General features: G+C 36.9%; 1 protein-coding gene across 2 annotated transcripts in view; it reads right to left on the bottom strand.

Annotated features, from left to right (window-relative positions):
• Positions 1–225: 225 nt before the first annotated feature.
• MAP3K5 (mitogen-activated protein kinase kinase kinase 5) overlaps positions 226–21254 on the bottom strand; it is a 107641-nt gene continuing 86612 nt past the window's right edge. For both annotated transcript variants that reach the window (XM_075035798.1, XM_075035799.1), the window contains 14 exons: positions 21018–21154; positions 20276–20381; positions 19135–19292; positions 18436–18613; positions 17620–17640; positions 16358–16535; positions 16089–16257; positions 12887–13072; positions 9167–9272; positions 6544–6787; positions 3568–3680; positions 2563–2675; positions 1820–1896; positions 226–980 (listed from right to left, as the gene is read on the bottom strand). In XM_075035798.1, the coding sequence (XP_074891899.1) occupies positions 920–980; positions 1820–1896; positions 2563–2675; positions 3568–3680; positions 6544–6787; positions 9167–9272; positions 12887–13072; positions 16089–16257; positions 16358–16535; positions 17620–17640; positions 18436–18613; positions 19135–19292; positions 20276–20381; positions 21018–21154 (1847 nt within the window). In that variant the 3' untranslated portion in view covers positions 226–919. The remainder of the gene's footprint in view (positions 981–1819; positions 1897–2562; positions 2676–3567; positions 3681–6543; positions 6788–9166; positions 9273–12886; positions 13073–16088; positions 16258–16357; positions 16536–17619; positions 17641–18435; positions 18614–19134; positions 19293–20275; positions 20382–21017; positions 21155–21254) is intronic.

Consider the following 21254-nt stretch of genomic DNA (forward strand, 5'->3'; position numbering starts at 1 on the left):
AGAGAAGAATTTTGTTTGGCCCTGGCTTGTCAGCATGGGAATTAGACTGAACAGGAAAACTGAGAAAATATTCAATGCTATGATTATCAAACTCAAATCACAGTAACTTTAATGTGTCAGAAACGTTCCCTTAATACTCAGTATGACTTTTTTCTTCTTTTTTATTCCAATATTTTCCAGTTCTACACCTTTATTATTTTAAAAGTCTACAAATATAGGAAAAAGTCAGTCTTAGGTTCTTTTTATTTTCAACTGTGTATGTCAGAGATAGCTTTAGAACAAGCTAACATTACTGTGGTTCAGGTGTATGCAACTGGTACAGTTCAGTAGTACGTGAACAACTCTAAAACAAATGCACCATAGAACTTAAATTACCAAAAATAAACAATATTAAACTATGTAGGGCAGTAGGTAAAAACAATTACCTTTAGATCTTGCACACTAACAGAAAAATATCTAATTATGATTGAAATTATGAAGTTCTACTACAGATTATTGAGATATATTACAAATAAAAAGAAACATGAGAAGTTGTTGTCACATTTGGGTTTTCTTCCAGTGATGTACAGTCACATGAAATCTTACATCAGTTTTTCATGAAATTAACATCTGGTTACTTTAACTACAATATTTCATGAGCTTATAATGGGGGTTTTTTTTGTGTGTGTGTGTGGGGTTTGTTGTTTTTTTTTTTAATTTTTGAAAAACTTCCATGTAAAAACAAAGTAAAATAATGTTGCAGGTTGTTTACAGATTCCTTATGGATTACAGGATTAAAAGCAGTCAGGAAGCTGCAGTGTTTTTAACATTGGTAAACAAATACTGGATTAAAGTGCAACAGTCCTTCTGACAGCACACCTGCTCTGTGCTGAAAGGAAATCTTTTCCTCTCTGCAGAGAAGCGACAAAAAATTTCAGTGTCAGGTATGTTTCTCTCGAAAGTCAGTGATGGCCTTCCACAGCGTGCATAGCATTCCTCCTCTGTAAAGAAAAATCATAAAGATGCTCAGGTACAAAGATACTCTCTAGCCTGAAAGCATTCCAATTTAGGTGCATTCTTATTTCCTTGCTCTGGTTTTGACCAGTGAAATTCAGTGGGAAGGCTGATCAAAGGTGAAATTCAACATGCATGCAATACTCAAATAGAGAACAGAGTCCTCTTCTGATTACAGTACTGGGCAATCTTTCCACTTTTCAGATGCCTGCTGTTTGGAATTCAGACTTCTGGTCCAAAGGACCTGCATAACCCATAGCAGGCTGTCAACATTATGAAAGTGTAGATTACGAAAAAAAATCTTAACACCTGCTTTTTTTTTTTTTTTTAAATTTTTATTTAGTTATTTATTTTTAAACTGACTGGGCACACATACAGTGTTTGGTAACTTCTACTGTTTCTACTTAAACATGGTTCTGCAGTGGCCCACACACCTGGCATGATTAGGTGAAATCCAGAGTTAGTTGCAGTCCATGAGTATTATTTTCAAAGTTTGATGATGAAGATAAACTACAGGAAGTTTTGCTATCTCTATTTCTTTAAATAAAAGCAAGACTCTAATGTGATATCCAGTGTCTCCAGGTATAAGGTAAAACATTTACTTTAAAATTTTCCTTTTGCTTGCCTTTAATAGAAAAGCTTATTTTAAAATAATTTAAACAGTATCAGCTGTTTATCAGGAATGCATCAGTATACAAAGACATACTGGAAAGTGTTACTTATTTTAAATTAACACTGCACAATCCAATAAATTGAGACTTAGTTCTCTTGTAACAAAACACAACTCCTGCTCAGCACAGTTAGTGTAACTGTGAAGCAGCATTACCTTAGTCTCAAACATTTCAGATCATCTCGTGTAACATAGCAGAGAACATCCATTAATGTATAGTCTTCAGCCAAGAACTACAAAAAGAAGTTAAAATGAACGTTTTGTTAGAAATATAATCTAACTTTCTAAGCTTTATATACCATGTGCCCTTAAAAATACAGGTTTAGAAGAAACCTAAAATTGGGCCAAAACATGATACATGTAACAGATTAATCCACATTGTTTCTAGAAGTACAGTGAAACTACTTAATTTTTTTTTTTTACTTTTGAGGAACCGTTGATGTGATCTGTAGGAGTGATAACTACGTGCAGGTTTTCGTAAGTCAGCTGAAATTCTGAGATGCTCAACACCTCTAAAATTATATAATTTGCTGCAGAGCAGACTAATCTACTTCAGGAGATTTCACTTCAACATAGCTAGCTAAGGGTGAACATGTACCCTGCATCCAGGGTATAATTGGCAGGAACTGCTGCAATGTGTAAAGACACTGAAAAAATATGAACCAAAGCAATACTGTCTATTTACCAGGACATTTTATTCCCTTATTCCTAATCAGATACAGGAATTATTAACAATACTGTATTTGTGTGAAGGCCTTCATATTCATGGCTTTTTCCTATCTTCTGAAAACAAATTTATGTCTTAAAATGCGCTAAAGTAATTAAAAAGCTTTAGTATCTTCTTGCATTGAGTCACAAAACCAGTACTGCAACTGTATCAAAGAGTGAATCATTGCTACCTTGTTTATTGTGGCCTCATCAGCTCCTTGAACGCTCAGCCAGTTTACCAGATCAGGATCTTCAGTTCCTGTGCCAGTGGAATGACGATGACAGACAGACAATCCAGGAATATCTAGAACAAGCATTTTTGAGAAAAGGTTTTGTGTTGCCAAAGCAACCTCTTGTTATTTTTGAATGCTGAAGAACTTTCTTCATTGAACCTTCCCTTCAACCTTAGAATGCCAGTATCCCCATAAATAAAGTGTCAATTCCCAAAGCACACAATTACAGTTTATAGACAGTTATACACCAATTACTCTACTTGGTTAGGGGTACAGTTAAAATAGTGTGAACACTGATACAGATACATTTTCTGTCCTCTTTGGAAAATGACTTTACTAGTAGGAGGCACATCAATTTCACTGTAACTGTTTCTACACTGACATGGTTGCATCAATTTAAACTGTTCAGCATAACTCATACCATTGGTGCGTAGGCAATGCCTTAGACTGAGAATCAGCTGCATTTGGAAAGCAACACTTCTTTGAAGCACATAACATGGAAACATCAAACTGCATTAACACTTCCATCTTCTTCAGGGCAGATACGTATCAAACTCACCTTCCCTCAGTAAGCTTTAAGTTGTATTTACTTCTCACCAATTAGATCCTCTTGAACTTTCAGGGTAACAACTGGAACAGTCCATAATTCAGGGAACACATACCTAAACATACTAGATTATCCTCTTTAGAAATAATATTTATTCTGTAGGATATGAGCCTTGTACTCTTCCATATAATCACAATCAAAAATATTTAAATCATACCATTGCTTGTACTGTGATTAAGAAATTCAGTAATTTGTCTCCACAACATACATTCTTACTTCAAAGCAAACCCTACCAGAAGCAGCATAATAAAGCTCCTTTGCTGAGACTGGCTCAATAAAAAGAACAGAAGTTTAGCTGCCACTGTCTTCATCTGTAGCCAGTATAAAACTTTTCCTTGAAAATTATTCTCACTTACTTATTGGCTGTGACCTAAGCCGTAGGTTTCTGATCTCTTGATCTTTTTCTTCTATAGCTTGATGTAAGAGGACTTGAAATTCTCTCTCCTTTTGAACTAACTCCTCCAATAACCTGTGAAGGAACAGGAAGGAAGCACACATTTCCTTAAGTAGTTTCAAATTTTCAGGACAGCAAAGATCTTAGCACACTTAAACTGGAACTTTCTTGACAGAGACAAGGATAGCTGCCTTCAGCTTTCATAGGAATATCCTCTCAGTATAGATTTATTATGACCTATATCAACATTAGGAACCAGTGAATGTTTACAAGCTATAGCTCTTAAAAAAAAAAAAAAAAGCCCCAAACACACCAGCCTCCATATACACATACACCTACTGAACAGGTGGTATGGTACAGAATTTCAGTGAAATTTCTACAGCCAAAATTCTGTTTTAAAAAAAACTGTGTAACAAAGAAGAACAAATATCAAAGCATTTCATAAACCAAGGGCTAAACTTTGTGACATAATCCTTTGTAAGGAAAAAAGCCCCTTCACATCTCTCCAGCAGACATTTTCAAAGGTATGGCAAGGGTGGAGCTGTGATGAAAATGTGGTGAAAACTTATGGTTGCATTTCTTAAATGGGGAAAAATACATTCTCATCCTCACAAGGGCTGTCCCTTCCTTACATACTAGGCACTTTGTGCCTACCCTTCTATGCTATATGAAGAGTGAGAAAAGAGGAGGCAAAATACCTTGTGTCCTCTCCTAAGCAATTACTTTTGAGAATGTCAAGCAGAAGCAAATTGGAACCTATGTTTGACTTCCTTCATAACACAAACACAGAGAGAAACCCAGAGAGATTCAGTGGTCAGCACCTTTCAAACTGATCAAAGGAAAATAATCAGAATACAATGGAAAATTAGTATGTGAAACCGCTGCAAATTTGTTATTTTAGAAAAGTGTTTTAGTAAAAAGGAGGACTTGTGAACAGCATGTATTCAGGAACTTGGTCAGAAAAAAATTGGACATGGAAAACACACTTAGAAACTTATCACTGACTTCTGAGTCTTAGGAAGTTCTGCCTTGAAAGAACTGCAGCACCTTCATCCCTTTCTTGAAGCCCTTGTCAGCCTGACAACTATGCAATAAATGTTCCATTTTAGTATGATTTTGTTTCCTTTTTTCTTTTTTTTTTTTTTTTATTTTATTGATTTATTTATTTATACCAGCTGAGCACTGCAACGTTTTTCTGGGACACAGAAAGATAGGGACATTCTCGAATTCAACTAGAGAATGTGCCACAGAAGCATCTTACGTGTCTTTGCACAGAAGTAAACTGCATCCCATACGATTGCTTTGTAAAAACAACCTAGCCCTACTTTAGATTGCATGCAGGCCTACCAGCAGCATAGCTGCATTTGAGTGCTTCCACACCTAAGCTAACAATTCTTAACAAGTCCACCCTGCATGTGAACAGAGCTGCTTTGTGCCTCTACACACCCCCACAGCTTGGTTAATCTCGGTGCAGATATATATTCTGTCCAGACAGGTGTGCAGTCACTTTTCAGTTAATTTATTCCTCCTCTAACCGTTCCGGTTGAAAAAGGCCTTCAGGGCCAATAAAATAATCAACTATTTTCTCTTGATAACTGCTTGCTGCTTATGCCAATAAAGCCTTAATTAATACTTAAACAACTGTCCTTATTATTTACCTCAAAATTTCTGCATGAATGACAGGATGTGATTATTTGGCCAAAGGCTTTGCATTTGAGAAATTTACAAAAGTAAAGTGCTAGAAAACAGTATGTGTACAAATTGATTGCTTCTGATGCTACTCCCCGTCGTAGGAAGTAAAGTGAGCTTTTGGGAAGTAAAGTGAGCCAATCTAAATTATTTATGTATTTATTTAAGTGTATGATAAGGCAGTCAAAATATTTCTCAGTGGTCATCACAAGCAAAAAATAAATTGTAACATAAGAACTCAAAAATACTGGTACTTTATTAAGAACAGTACAGTCTAATGAATTACTCTATGGCAAAATTCTTGGACACATTTAAAAGTAAAGTGCAATTTAACATTTTAATTTAAATTAGAACAATAACTACAAAGAATGTTCTAGCAGCATAACAGTTGTCTTACTGAAGACGTTCTCCTTCTTTCAAACTTATGTTCAAAATTTACTGAGGTCAGTAGGAAATCCAATGTCATAAATCAGATGCTGCAAAAGCTAAAATATCTACTTTAAACAGATTATCTGGTATATTTTAATGAAAAGAAAACAAAATATATAGAAGATTATTTGGATAAAATAATGGAGACAGATTTGTCTCTGACATTTCTTAAACAAACAAAAAACGCAAAAGAACCACTTCTCAGGTTTAAAGTAGAATATGTATATTTCTGAAAAAAAATCCAATATCCAAATCTCTGGCTTATTTCTTCTTTTAAACACACCTATTTTTCCCATCTTTCTCTGATGAACACAATTTATTTAATTAAAAGGTAGTGCATGCTGGTAAGCACAGATTCTGCTGCAGTGAATTCTGTGCACAAAACAAGTCTGAAGCAGTTTCCTTGTAGAGTTCACATGTGGCTGTCAACTACCTTGAGTTCATTCCCCAAGAAACACTATAGAAAAGAACAGTAAGTTCTGCCTTAATGGAAACAAAACATAACAGCATTCACCAGCCATACACAGCATATGAAGGAGAGAAAAAGCAGAAGCTTGGCAAAAAGCTCAATTTTTTCAGACCTTCCTTGAAAGGGCATCTGAACACAAGACTGACCTTAACTTGCATCACTATTGTTTTGAAATGAATAAAACTAATAAAAGTGATCAGTCACAGCTAAACAATGACCATCATTTAAATGAACAGCTTGCAGTACTACAGAATTTTGATACTGTCACTAGTATTCTAGCACATGTATTTTAAAAGCAAAACAATACATACGGTCACAAGTAGGCTAGTGTCTCCTGATGTCCAGACTTACCTGTTTGTCTCTAGTTTTAGCCGCCCCAGCTGGACACTCAGTGATCTGTGAGCAGCCTGGGAGTCATGAGATACTGTAGAGCTGAGTGTGCTTACACCTGAGGTAGCTACTGCATCTTCCATGACAATGCAAGGCTGTTGGATAGTTTGATTCTGAGGCTGTTCATCTTGATCTTCTTCAACTTCTATATCGTCCTGATCTGCTGTATCACTTTCAGATGCAAGACTAAAATGTGGCCTCAATTCTATCAGTAACATTAAAATGTAAGCAAAAGAAAAAAACATTAAAGATGTTAAAAATTAGTTAAACACTAAAATGAAAGCAGACCTAAGTGACTATTTACAGATCATCCTACAGCTTTGGTTAAACCAGACCTGAAATTTCTGTAGCAGGAGAACAAATGATATCTAGCGGTTTAAGAACACTCAGACCATAACAGCATCTTCATTTATGCTAATTATTATTCAGCCTATTGAATGTTCAAAAGCTCTAAAACCCAAAAATCTGGATGAATAGGATTCCAGATTTGGCTAGCATTTCATGTCAAATTGTGCTGAAGTACTACATGCAGCAGAAATACTTTCTTTTGCTTAATTCCATTCTCAATGGTTTGTAGTTTCTTATGTGTCTGACCTGAAATGTTTTATTAAACAAATAACCATTATTTCTTTTATATCCAGCTATTTTTGTTGTTGCTATTCTGGCACATTAAGCATTCTCTCATTATAAGAATACCGTGTTTACTAAAAAATTGTGTCCAAAGATATAGGGAGGAAATAACAAACAAACCCCTCTCCTGACAATTAAAAGTAGCACACTTCCCTTCTTATCAGAGAGAAGGCTGCCTATTTTGTAATGATGTACATCCACAAAATTGCAGACACAAAGCTATACGTGTACTCTGGTTTCTGTCATTCCCTGTTTAAACTACCTACCAGAGCTTGCCAGGTATGCAAGATATGTACCCAAGATCATATACTCCTACACAACCTATTAGTGCAACAACATCTGTTTGTTAATTCTAACCATTTAATATAAATTTTCCTTCCTTCCTTCCTTCAATTGTGGCTTCTTACTGCTGAACACTCCCTTTAGTCTCCTCATCAAAACATCTTTTTTTCTGAATCACACTTGGGTTTTGTATGTTTTTGTCCTTTCTGCTGAAGAACTAACAAGTCCCTTCTTTACAAAAGGGAGATTTGTTCCTTGATCCATTACGTCTCTTCATTTCAAGAGAAATACATACCTTTTTCAAGGCTGAACATACTAAGACCAACAGAGCTGTGCTTCCTCTAAATTCAAGAAAGCAGATTTATTATATAGCAGTTGCCCAAATATTGCTAGGCAAATAAGTCTGAATTTGCTTTGAACTTCTGCACCATGCTAATAAGAACAGAAGTTCATTTTGCTGTTGTTCACCACTAGGCAGTGTAACTATACATCATCTGCTTTGTACCATTCCTAAAACATCCCATAACTTTAAAAAGTGTTAAGGCCAGAGATAAATCTTCACATCATTCAGGGCTGGGGAGGGCGGGGGGGGGGGGGGGGGGGAAGTCAGAGAAAGGCAAGGGGAAGCAATCAGAAGTAGGGTAAGGCAATTAGGGAAGAGGCAGATGATCAGTGCCCAAAAGCTACTAGGGCACAGAGGCTTTTGTTTAGGCTTGACCATGTACAATTGATGCTGATACTGAGCTGTATGGGGAAGAAGAGACTATTAAGGAGGAATTCTACAGTACTCCTATTATACAGCAATAAAGTATATGCCTGTTAAAGGTGTTCGATTCTAATCAAAAGACAGATTTTCCTTAGGACTCGAAAGTAACACAGAAACCTTATTTATGCCTTGCTGGTTGTGCTGGGGATATGGAAAATACCAAGGAGAACAGGAAGAGCTGTAACTGTTGGAATTTTCAGATCTCCTTGTTAATAATTTAAGACTTAACCCACCACAGAAAACAGGAACGTAAGTATTCTGACTTCAGACTTAAAGCATTAAATCATATATTTGAAAATTTCACCATTAATTCCAGTGTAGAGAATAGGGGAATCACAAGCTTAAAAGTTAAGAAGCAGCAGAGAAACTAACTCTGGAAATACATAGAGTAATAACAGAATTGGCTACAGTTTCTCCTACACAGACTCCTTCCCTCAGCTAAGCCATGCATTCTACTTCCACAACATTTAAAATACAATATTCAAACTGCAGACACTGCAGATTTTTTTTTTTCTTTTTGCTTTAGACAGCTTCTGACCAGGAGCCAGAGAAACTTTCAAGCACTCCAAAAAGCAGGTCTTTAATCTACACTTTGTAAAACACCTTCCAAAATCAGCATGTGTTGGCAAGCGGCTTGTCCTTTGAATTTCAAGAGGCAGCACTGTACACCTCAAAAACTGCTCACTGTGCTGCAGAATTGTTTAGATTACACATCTTGGAAAGGTACTTTCCAAAATAACACGGACAATACACTGATTAGTTTTTGAGTTGCAAAACAGACAAGTGAACAGGAAAAAGGCCACTGCTGGTTTCAAAACCTTAAGTGAAGCATAATAATTACAGCTCTAAAGAACGTTTAAAGAGATCAGCTAATGAATATTTGCTGAGTATTAAGAAATTACTCACCTGGGACCAGAATAGTAATAGCAGTCTGCACAGCTTTTCGGATTATGCTGTCCAATGCAAACATCCAATGTGGCTTGATATTATGATTTCGGAGAACTTTATTGACCTAGCAACACAGAATTCAGTTCAGGTATTATATCCCGCACCCAACTTTGTAATATATGTCAGCATTATATAAAGTGTTTGAACTTATAGATGCTGTATCAAAGCAGGCAATTAAAACTATTTCATGTTGTCATTAAATGAAGACAATAACAACATTGCCAACTTTCACTGTTTTATTACAAGTTGGACAACATTTTGTATTTTTTATCAAGTTCTAGTTCCTGTGTTAGGTGATTTTTGATAATTGTGATACTGAAGTTTATTTAACCTTCACGGGTATGGAGATAAACTTAAAAAGAATGTGAGCAAGACAAATACCAAGGACCATATTATGAAAGGCTTTTAATTTAACCTAATTAATCTTGGGGGTTTTTTGGCATCATTTTCACTGCTTGCTCTGAGAAATACTTATCTATTTTAAAGTACAATTGTAGGAAATATCAAAGAACTAATGTAATGCTGCTCCTTCTTGATTCAGAAAATAGTTAGTTAATCTTAGCTTAAATAGTCAGGGATCTTCATTTGTATGCTGTACCATTTTCTCTTTCCTTCTACTTTTTACTTTGTACAATCAGATAGTTTCTTACACTGGGTTGCTCCTAATTGCCTACAGGGCTGCTTTTAGACTGCTTTAAACCATATTCCTAGGTGCCTCTATGGATGCTCCATGCCACTTGCAAGAATGTCTCTACCTTGGGGGAACTGTTTTTTCAACTCCCAGATGACAGGGAAGAAGCAGGTGGGGTGACAGTGCTAGAAGGAAATGCCTAGCCACAGTAACTGGCAATAGCACAAAACAGACTCGGTGCTGTTTTCCAGGCACAGAAGCAGCCCAAAGCAACAGATTCTGTAGGACTTGAGAAGTTGTAGGAAGAAACAAATATAACTGTATTTAGAAAACGTTGAGGTTACTCAAAGCCTTATAAAAAAAGTAGCAACTAGTGCTTACTAAAAATGTGTCAAGAAGATGCTTCACTCTTAGGTCTTTCTAAAAAAGGGATTAGTTCAATTTTCTCACATTGTGATAACCTCTCTGCAAAAAATGACTGAAGTTACACAAATGATGCCTTCAGAAGATGTGTAAAAGTTAATAAATGTTACTAATAATTATTTTCACTGCCCCAAAGCAACAGCATTCAGTAATACAGTAATTTATATAGGTACCTGTACTGGGTTTGGCTGGAATGGAGTTAATTTTCTTCACAGCAGCCCATCTGGTGCTATGTTTCAGACTGGTGACTAAAACAGCCTTGATAACACACCCGTGTTTTAGCTATTGCTGAGCAGAGCTTACACAGTGTCAAGGCCTTCTCTGTTTCTTACGCTGCCCCACCAGTGAGCAGGCTGGGGGGTGGACTAAAGCCTGGAAGGGACGTGGCTGGCACAGCTGACTAGAACGGACCTAAGAGATATTCCCTTCCACATAATATCACGCTCACCAATAAAACTAGGGGGTTAGTTTTTCTAAAGAAGCTTTTGCTCAGGGACAGGCCGGGCATTAGTCTACTAGTGATGAGTGATTGCTTTTGCATCAGTTGTGACGTTTGTTGTTGTTTCCCCCCCCCGCCCTTCACTTACTAAACAGTCTTTACCTTGATCCACAAGTCTTCTCACTTTTTGCCCTTCCGATTCTCTCCCTCATCCTGCTGCAAAGAGTGAATGAGCCACTGGGTCGGGGCTTTCCTGTACCTGCCAGCCACAGTCAACCCACCACAGTACCGCTCTCCTCAATTCCACTGCCAACGGCCACGAGGTGGCACTGGGACACCGCTTGGCCCCGGGGAGCTGTCAGCAGCGCCCGGGGAGCCTGCCCTGCGCCTGGTACCTGGGCAGCAGCTGCCTAAGGGCCCCAAAGGCTGGCCCATGGCCCTCTGAGGCAGCACAACTCCTGTTTGCAAGCACTTGGCACCTTCCCATACTGACTCCTACCAAGACACTGACATGTCTTTAGCTAAGCGCTAAGAACTGAAGAAGCATGCTGTAACTTTGCGAAGAACACAACAATGCACAGTAATGTGATTTAGCTATTTACAGTACAGCACATAACTACTTTTTCTTCGTTGCTCCAATGAGGATATTGTGATTATTAAACCTCGTTACCCGAGATTACCTTATTAACTCCTAAGAACAAGGGTACTACTTTCCCTCACTTTTAGCAATATCCCAATCTCTGCAGCATCGAGCTCTTGATACTGACCTGGATTTCAGTGTTCTACTATAGAAATCTAATGCTTGACCAAAAGAATTAAGACTGGGTATATATAAAGCAGTGTTTTTCTTTGAACTTTCTGTGAGTTATCTTAGTTAAATAACAGAGAGATAGTAATGAAAGAGACACTTATCAGTTAAAGAACAGCAACTTGTAATGATGCAGGTAACAGAAGAGGGTGAAATTTTTACTGAAATAACATGAGTCATGCAATTACCACCGAACAACCGATGCCCAGCAACATCTCTATCAGAAAACCAACCCAGATATCTATACTTTTCCCCCCTCAATTTTTTTCTTGACCTCGTAAGTTTGGTTTTTTCTTCCAAGTGTCAAAACAGTATTAATATGAGGCTAAGCAGAATAGAAAGCTGAAGTGTACTCCAAAGTGAAGACTCAAATAAAAAACTTTGATTTTCATTTCACACATTAGGGGTTTTTTTGTAAACAGCATCTAATTCTTGTCAGTGTAGTCTATGCGACAAACAGTTTACATGCTATGCAATCCTTCCTGACAGCTCTTTTACTTGTCAGAGTGCCCAGGTTTAAATGCTAACAGAATCATCCACCTCAAATGCCTACTTGGATTGTCTTTTCATTTTTACTACATGACATCAGTGTGGACAAGTGATGACCAGCACGGCTGCACCCTCCCATGTTGGTTTTTCAACTTAATTATTAAGCCTAATTGCTTGTGAACTAACATTTAAATACATAGCTTAAGAAGAAAAAGCATTTGCTTTTGGTAAAGTAGCTATTTAAAGGTTATCCATGTGTGTGTTTGGTTGCTCACTGGAGGAAATCATAAATTTTGCACTTATTATTGACAGAAAAGTAACTTTTTTTCTTCCTTCTTATCCCACTGCTTATAAATTGAAATGAAAATGTCTAGTTCGGCAAAAATCTGCTGCTCATCAAAAATAGTAGAATAAGACCTCAATACAATATTACAAAATAAACAGACTACTATTGGGGGCATAAAGCAGTTTAATGTATTAATTTATAAGAGAAGTTCAAGAGATCTGCATTTACGTAGGATAAGCCTGACATGCAGTGTTGGTCTTATTTACCAGAAAATCATCTAAACTGAATTTTTTTTTAAAAAGGCTTTCCTGCTTTAGCACTATGACATAACTTTTACACAACTATGCTGAACCTTCCAGATCTTTAATCAGCAACATCTCAAAAGTTGCGTTCAGGGTCTGTGTCCTGCCAAAGGATCACATGGCAACCATGGCTGTGGGCTGGGTTTTTGTTATTACAGGTTCAAAGCCCTCAAATATTATTGTTTCAGTAACTCTGGGTGGAAGTTAATGAAGTTCCGTCTGCTTCTGGCTTCTAGCTTTTAGCTTTTATTTTTGGGGCAGTTTTGGTGCACAAAGTTCTTAGTAAAAATGACAACTTACAGCGTCTTGAAAACCAAACAGCACAAGCTGCACTTGACTGATACCATGGCTGTCAAAGTCTAACTCCAGTTTCAGTTTTGAAAGAGTGGTTGCTATGATTTTACGATCAGTGGACCGTACAAACTCTCTGAGGCTGGAAACGAGCGTTGTGATATGTTCCCATTTTAGCTTGGGTTCTTCGGCTCCCTGGTAGAAGAGAGAGAAAAAGAAATAGGTTTTGACAGCCATCTTTTGAAACATACAGCCAGAGGGACTTTAGCCAATAATGTCAGTTGGCAATATGGATTTCCAGAAATTCTACTGCTATAGTTAAGGAAAAGGCACAGTTGCAGGTCAGATAATGGTAGCAGCATGCCTACAGCAGCAAAGACCTCTACTGCTGAGCTCTCTGGTAATGCAGATTACTTGGCAAGCAAGTAGCTGACTTCATTTTATATCAGTTGCTGAAATATACGTGCACACTACAGTCTGTATGTCTCATTGTACAGGAGTGAAAAGATATGAATAAATATACTGTGCATTGAACACTACAAATTACTCTTAACTGCAAACAAACATGTACTTTGCATTGCCTCTAATTTCAGAGTGCCTCTGACAGACAACATGCAAAGTCCCACAGTAGCATTTAAAAGAAGAGGTTAGTCAAAGTTACACAGAAGGCTCAGAAAGAGACTAATTCTTTACTACATCATTTCCCTTGATACAGAACTTCTACGCTTACCTATTCTTAGAGCAGGTCTACAAATCTCTCACCTTTCTATTATAAATATTCATATGCCTATTTTTAAAACCTTTTGTGTTTTTGCATGAGCTACCAAAGTAGCAAAAGGCTCAAATACATTCATCAGAATAATCAGTGCATGTAACTAGGAAGTCGAGGACTGTATTTACTCTCCAAAGTAAAGTTATGCCAACTGAATACAAATTTCAATTCTCAATCTTAAAATTAAACCAGACATGGAAAACCATACTAGTTGTTCAACATGAAGTACTAGATGCTTATTCTGAAGGAAGCTAAATAATTATTTATATAGACTAAAGATACCTAACAGTGTTTTCCATAACAGAAAGACGTATGGTGTTTGGTTCTGTTGCATTTGCCAGTTTTATGCCATGAATGTTATAGCTGGCCAGACATCAAGAACTCTGCCAATAAAGTTGAGGTTTTAACTGTAGTTCATTAATTCTGATGAGGATCAAACAAAGATAATTTTATGATTTGAGACAGAGAGAGAAATTAAAAAAAAAAAAAAAGAAAAAAAAGAAAAAGCTCTAGAGCAGTCAAACATTCTACAGACTAAAGTACCCATCTCCGAGATAAAAGATCCTAGGCTTTGATCCTGATCCGCTTTGATTTGGAGAATTCACCTGATGATTGGCTATACTTAAGTGGATCCCTCACTCTGTCCTGCAGTAGCTGATCTTTTTGTGTAAATAATTAAAAAGCCATTAGGGTAGATAGGTGGACACATAACACACTGTAGCCCTGGACTAGAAGATCCAAGTCCATCAAGGCATGCTGGGGACAGGGCAACCAGTATGGCTCCCTAATAAGAAAGAGTGACCTATTTTGGGAGGGACATTCTCCTCCCCTAGCCCCCCCACACAATGACTTTGTTGAAATTGTTCTTATGAAAAGTTTTTGTGAAGGGAAAAGTGCTATTAAAGCCTAAATCCTGATGAGGCCTAACAAGCAAGTCAGGTTTCCATCTATTGGTAACTTCTTGCATTTACGCAGGACATAACAAGAAGCTAACTCAACTTCGCCTTAATTGCAGTTACTACCACTTCCTGGTGGTTTGAGTAAGTTTCCTACTCTTTGACCAGGGTCCCTCTCTCAAGGGAGAAAACAGTGTTTGGGAGTTAGAGTCCTGCATCCTCTTGAAGGGCAGACAGTTCCAGGCACATGTGCTTTAAACTCTTTGGCTTTACAACTCTGTGTCTCTCTGCTCCTCTCTTGGGCTGTTCCAGCCCCAGCTGAGGAAGGCATGAAACACCAAGCATCCTCTCTGGATTCTGTGCTTGAGTTTCAGCCCCTCACTATCACTTATTATTCCTTTCATACACATGCTAACAACTGTGTCTGTTATAGCAACACTCTAGCAAAGAGCAGATCACTGGCATCTCTCATTGCCTTCTATTTTAACACTTTCTATAGTTACCAGGACAACTGTGGGTTCCTCCCTCCCCCCACCAAGAGTTAGAAGCTCTCTTTATTGGTACAGCAGCAATTTCCAATTACATTAACTGTACTACATGCGTAAGAATCATATTTATTTGCATCAGTTTCTAAACAGTACTATCTTTAGAAGATGAGTCGTCACATTTTATACAAATATGTTTTAGACCAGCAATACTGAGCCTTGAGAATGAAGTAAGTCAATTAACTACTAACACACACATTACAAACAAGAACAAAAAGTCATGTCATCCAATTACAGTGTTGCAACATTTAGCAGTGTGGTCATGACCTGTAATTTATTCAGTGTCATCCTGAATGATACATCATCATGAATCGTCCCCACAAAGGAAAGCCAAAAGGTTGTTCTGCAATTATTTTACTGTTTGCTGTAGCTCCTGCTGTCACTCCATCTTCCCTCCCCCTCCATACGTGCTCCCAACTGCTGCGAGGAATAGCTGCAATTTCTTTTCTCCCTAGCTCCCTCTTTCCCCTTTTATGCCTGTTGGCTAGAAGGCAATGGTGTACCAGTCAGCTACATTTTTTCTATGCAATAACTTAACATAAGGCCAGAGCAGGCCAAAACACCTACACGTCCCTCCATCAAACTAGTCAGCCAGAAGACAGAACTCCAAAATAGGGGCAAGGTAATCGCCTTCTGGGGATGATTGACCTGACAGTGTCAACCTGACCTGACAGCCTCAGTTCCATTTGAAAATCACTGGTAAAATATAATATAATGAAAACACATTTTTTGTTGTCTGGCCAGCACTAATATCCAGGTACACATATAGTATTTACAAACCACACAAAAAGCATATGTAATGCAGCATAAACAATTTCAAAGCTTATTTTTAATAGCCCAAATAAAACAATTGTGAAAGTTTACATGGTGTATGCCTTCTAGATTAATCAAACTTTATTTTTTAATTACTTTACTATGTGTAATTTCAAAAGTTCCAGGTAACTGCAGATAAGTCTTCCAATTCCATAAAAATTTGTTGCTTTCTGAAATTACTTTACCTGAGCCAAAGCTTCCATCAAGTTCCTCACCACCTTCTCTTGGTCCTCAGTTAATATCCTGTGAAGGGTGGCTCTCCTTTCACTATCCTTCTTCAGCATGAAAAACCCAGAATCTTTCTCTTCAGGTGAAGGAGGTGCACTGTGATCCTCAAAATTTTCATCTGGGATGCTGAATGAAAGACAGTCAGTAAAAAGAAACTTTATAAAAGCCACCCCAATGCACACATTCCTAATCTATTGTGTAACATAAATGCCAGATAGCTCTTTACCTCAGGAAAAGGGAACGGATTCCCTTCCCATCTTTTTCTCCACAGGATTTGGCTCTTGTTTTGAAAGAGAATGGATCAATTTTTAATTCTGTATCAGGCGAGACAGAACCATATTCACTGCTGCTACTTGTATCTTCCACCAGAACAGGGACAGGTAAGGATATACTCCGAAGATACTCTATTCATATAGGAATATTCAGAAATTAGAATTTAATAGTACCATGACAGTTCTGAAGTGAAAAGGTTATTCTTTCAGAGAAAACAGAAAGACTCCAGTCTTCCCACATACCAATACAAAATATTAAAACAAAATCGACAAAAAACTCCTAAAGCTTATTCTTCTGGAATAGCATTCTCTTTCAGTTATGTTTTTATTCAAAAGCTTCCTGAGATACAGAAATGCTGGGCTCTTTGCAAGTTCACTAACTGAACTTCATCACTGGAGTAAATGCACATCTTGTATCACCAGTACGCACTTTCAGCAGTAGCAAAATGTTTCTACAGGGTAAGTCATCCCAGCACCTTCCAAGATCTTAATTTTATGTGTGTATATAAATATATATGTTTATATATACAATACATATAAGTATATATACTATAACACATATAAGATACCTTTATTTATCATATTATTTTGTACAAGTTTTATTAGTTCAGTCATTGATTAATAATAAACATGCAGAACTTTTGTTTTTAAATCCAGAGCATACATTACTGCTGCAAGAAACTATTCATACCTCTTTCACACGTGCATATTTCAAGATGTACTTTGATAGCAACTCAGCATGAAGATAACTGTTTGTTCAGTTCCCCCCTCCTCCCCCCAGTTCATTTCCTGAAAGAGATGAGTATCCTGTACTGAGCCCTGACAAGGAGTGTCAAATGCATTCCGCTTTTTTCAATCATAGAATTTACCTTAATAAAAGTCTATGTTATCTTTCTCCACAAACCTTGGCTCTATTGCTACTATAAAACAGCCATTTAGTTTCCTGTTCAAATTTCCACTAAATGACCCCATAACAACAACACAGCTCTTCAAGTCTGTATTACCCACCTGCCTAGGTTATTAAGCCATAGCCTGGTAGGATTACAAATAGTAGTTTAAATTTGCACAATGAATTAGAGGTTCCTAACAGAGAAAGGTCACTTATTTTCATAATTGTGCCTGCTTCTCTTTACAACATTTTAGTGTGCCAAATTACACCGGAATAAGTGATAACAGTAGCTACACAGTTATGATAGAGAAGTATGTTGAAACTCACCATTTGTATTAGTTGAAAGAACTGTGGGAGAAAAGCACAGAACAAAGAAAGTTAAATGTGCTGAAATTAACTGAGAAAATAAGCATAGTCTAAAAGATAAGTCTCTTATTTTTCTGGACTATCTGAACTCTCCTGTCTGCAGTCTCTAAAAGTGTAGTCTATTGTGATTTAAAGTTAATCTGCAGGGGATGGAAACCATGTTAAAAGTGATCATCCAGTGCCATCTCCTTTACCTGGTATTTTTATTTCTTTTAGGTACCATGCTAAAAATATACAGAAGATATTTTCATACATATATATGCAGACATAGAATATGTCATTCATACTCTCAAAACTTGTTACTTTCCATAATTTAGAACACTACAGAAAATGAGTATGTGAAACAAAAATAATGCAGTGCATACACATTTGCTATGGGATAAAGATTCTTTTGCTCATGTAGAAAACTCTCCTGAGGCTCGATAGCATGTTCTAACCTTACACAAAATGTACTTTATGCAAACATTCTTTGAACAAAAACATATGCAAATGTAAAAAACAAACAAACAACAGCCAACCACAAAAGCTGCACAAAACCATAAACAGACTTTTAGAAACCTTTTAAGAAATATTTAGATAAATCACCTCTGTGATCACATGATAACAGAATTCTGCTACAACAGTGTTTCTGCAGCAAGCTGCTAGAACAGAAGGTTACAACTGAATGTTCACCTGGGATGGAGATCTGTGTTCATCTTAAAGATTAAATCAGCAGTTTCAGGAAACAGTATCACCAACAAGAGAAAAATTCCAGATTGAGTTTAGCATGCTTATTACCTGAGAGCTTTGATGGGGATTTTCTTTTTTTGCTTGAAACCTTCAAGAATTCATCTATAAGTAGCTCATGAGCAAAAGCTCGTTTATCAGGATCTGGTTCAAAGCAACGCAATATGAAAGCCTTGGCTTCTGCAGACATGGATTCAGGAATCTCTGGGTGTATTTTAAACATTCCCACCTGAGACAAATAAAGGGAAAGACAATGGCCTACACTGTTCTTTTCCCAAACACTAAAGAGCATCAAAAAAGTGTATAGATAGTAAAATGGTATATTGCTTTTAAGTTTTGATGTTATATTTCTGTAACTAGTTTATTAATTCAGAGAAAAAACCCCCTATTATAAACTGTATAAACAATTACATTAAAAAAACCCACAACTGCAAGTAGAGGCTGTTGCAAAGCAAAAAACTGCTTCTTTTCTCAGGTGGTTTTTTTGTTTTAGTTTGGTTTTTTTGTTTGTTTTTTTTTTTTTTTAAACACCCAGGCTGCTGAATAGCTGCTATTGCTCCATTACTCTCTTCAAAACTAAACAGCACTCCCACTCAATTGAATCAGCTCATTCTTCTTAACATCCTCACTAACCAAGTATTTCCTTTATCTTCTCTTCCTGCAATCTCTAATTCTAGCTTCTCCAAAAGAGTCATAAGATTTCCTATGTTTACAAATACTGGCCTGAGTTGTACAAGGAAGATGTCTGACCTTAAACATAGCTGCTTGTGGTTCTCCCAGTTCATAAAATGGGGGCTTCCCTGTAGCCATCTCAATGATTGTGCATCCCAAAGACCAGATGTCTGCAGCCTTCCCATAGCCACGTGGCCCTTTGTCTATGATTTCTGGTGCCATATACTGAAGGGTACCTGTTTAAAAAATACTCATTTTTTACTTATGTGCACCAATGAAACAAATAGCTAAAGGACAAGAGGAACAAAATGACCGAGGAGTGAGCAGTACCAGGAGACTTTTAAAAAAACCACTCTATTATCCAAAATTCAAAAATTTCCATATGCATTCTACATAAAACTCAAAATACTATTCAAAATATTACTTGTGCTAAAAGCACCTGATATCATCTACTGATCTGGTAATATAGCTTTTCAAAGTCAATGACAATTATTAAGAGGTTTCAATGAGCTTTGGACGAGACATAATTTTCATTTACTGTATTTATAGATTAAGATTAAAATAAGGAAGATGACCCTGAATTGCATCCAGAGAGGAAAAGCAAGTGAAACCTGAAATCTGAATCTAAACCAGCAGGTGATACGAACCCTTTTTCTGAAGTAAGAGAATCAACCTGACACATCATTCTGCATTCTGTTTCATTTAAAGCAGAAGTGGAAGACCAGAGGATGGAATTAAAATAACAGTCACTTCTCATTTTGCATAATTATTTAATGCAGTGCCACTGCATGATTTAACAACCAAATCAAATTATCAGTCAGAATGAAGATCAAGTTAATGACAGGCTCTGTAGATAAGCAGTTCTGGAGATGAAGGCAGGACATCCAAGCCAGTCATGAAATTAAAAAAAAAAAAGTTAGCCTTCAATCAGCAAGATGAAAAACCCATGCGCACAGAAAAGAGACTCAAATACAACATAGGAAAGACACAGCTCTTCTGTTGTAGAGGACTTTCATGCCTCAAGTAGAACTTACAAAACAGCATTCTCTTTGAACAGTTCATACAAGTACAGTGTATAGCTTAAGATTAGGTATACAAAAAGTTATCCTTGCAACAACTTTTTACATTGATTTGAAGTCAATGAAAGTTCAGCAGCTGTGGATTCTGACCCTACATGTGCAGCTCAAGTGAGGAAACAGAGTCTCCTCTGAGAACATACCAGTGAAAGTTTCAGTACATGGGTTGATTCCTGCAAGTCTCTTTGAAGTTCCAAAGTCTGAAATCTTTAACACTCCACTGTATGTATTGATAAGCACGTTATCACCCTGAGGAACAGAACATTCAGAGCAATTATTTTTCTCTGCTGACTCTTCATCTAAGACTTCTTGCATAGCCTGTTTCTACAATGCACTCTTTAGTAACTAACAATTACCTCCTAAGGCTCTTAAGATGGGAGATGAAAGAAGAATCAATAGCGTTCCTGCCTTATGTAATCCCATTATCAGAAACTTCATCTCAAAGTGAACTTCCCCTAATACAGGAATACTACAGGAATTCAGTTAAAGAATCTTAAGAGAGGGGGAAAGACTTTTTTTTTTTTAAGGGAACTTTTTCATCTGTAATCACCTTGGAAGAGAACCTCCTAATATCCCATCCACAATCTTCTCCACTTCTAATAAGCTTCTATTAAAGTTCGATCATGTCATTGAAAACAGAAATAAAAATATCCACTTCATTACATCTGAAGTGGCTATATGTCATTTCTTCTAAAATAAGAAAAATATTTTGTTTGTGCAAATTCAAATCAACAATGGTTCACGTACGTAACCCACAGTTCAGAATAGCAGAGAGGGTATGTGAAAATAAAGAACTTTCAGAAAAAAAGCTTTTAAATTACAGGACAAATAGTGTTATGTAACTGCATAACCATTTTTAGGGCTTAATTCTCTGCAAATTCTTACCTTTATGTCTCGATGCACTATTTGATTATCATGGAGGTATTTTAATCCTTCAAGAATCTGCTTGGTGTAAAAGCCAATTGTCTGCTCATTATTTTTTAATGGTCCCCATTTTGATCGTAGAAGAGCAGAAAGGCTGCCTATAATTTTGGAGAGCAAAAAAGTGAGAGTAAAAATCTAGTTAAGTTCTGCCTTCTCCTCCAAAGGAAAAAAAAAAAGTAACAACAAACATTAATCCCA

This window comes from Buteo buteo, chromosome 9 (assembly GCF_964188355.1).
Source record: "Buteo buteo chromosome 9, bButBut1.hap1.1, whole genome shotgun sequence".
Classification (NCBI taxonomy): domain Eukaryota; kingdom Metazoa; phylum Chordata; class Aves; order Accipitriformes; family Accipitridae; genus Buteo; species Buteo buteo.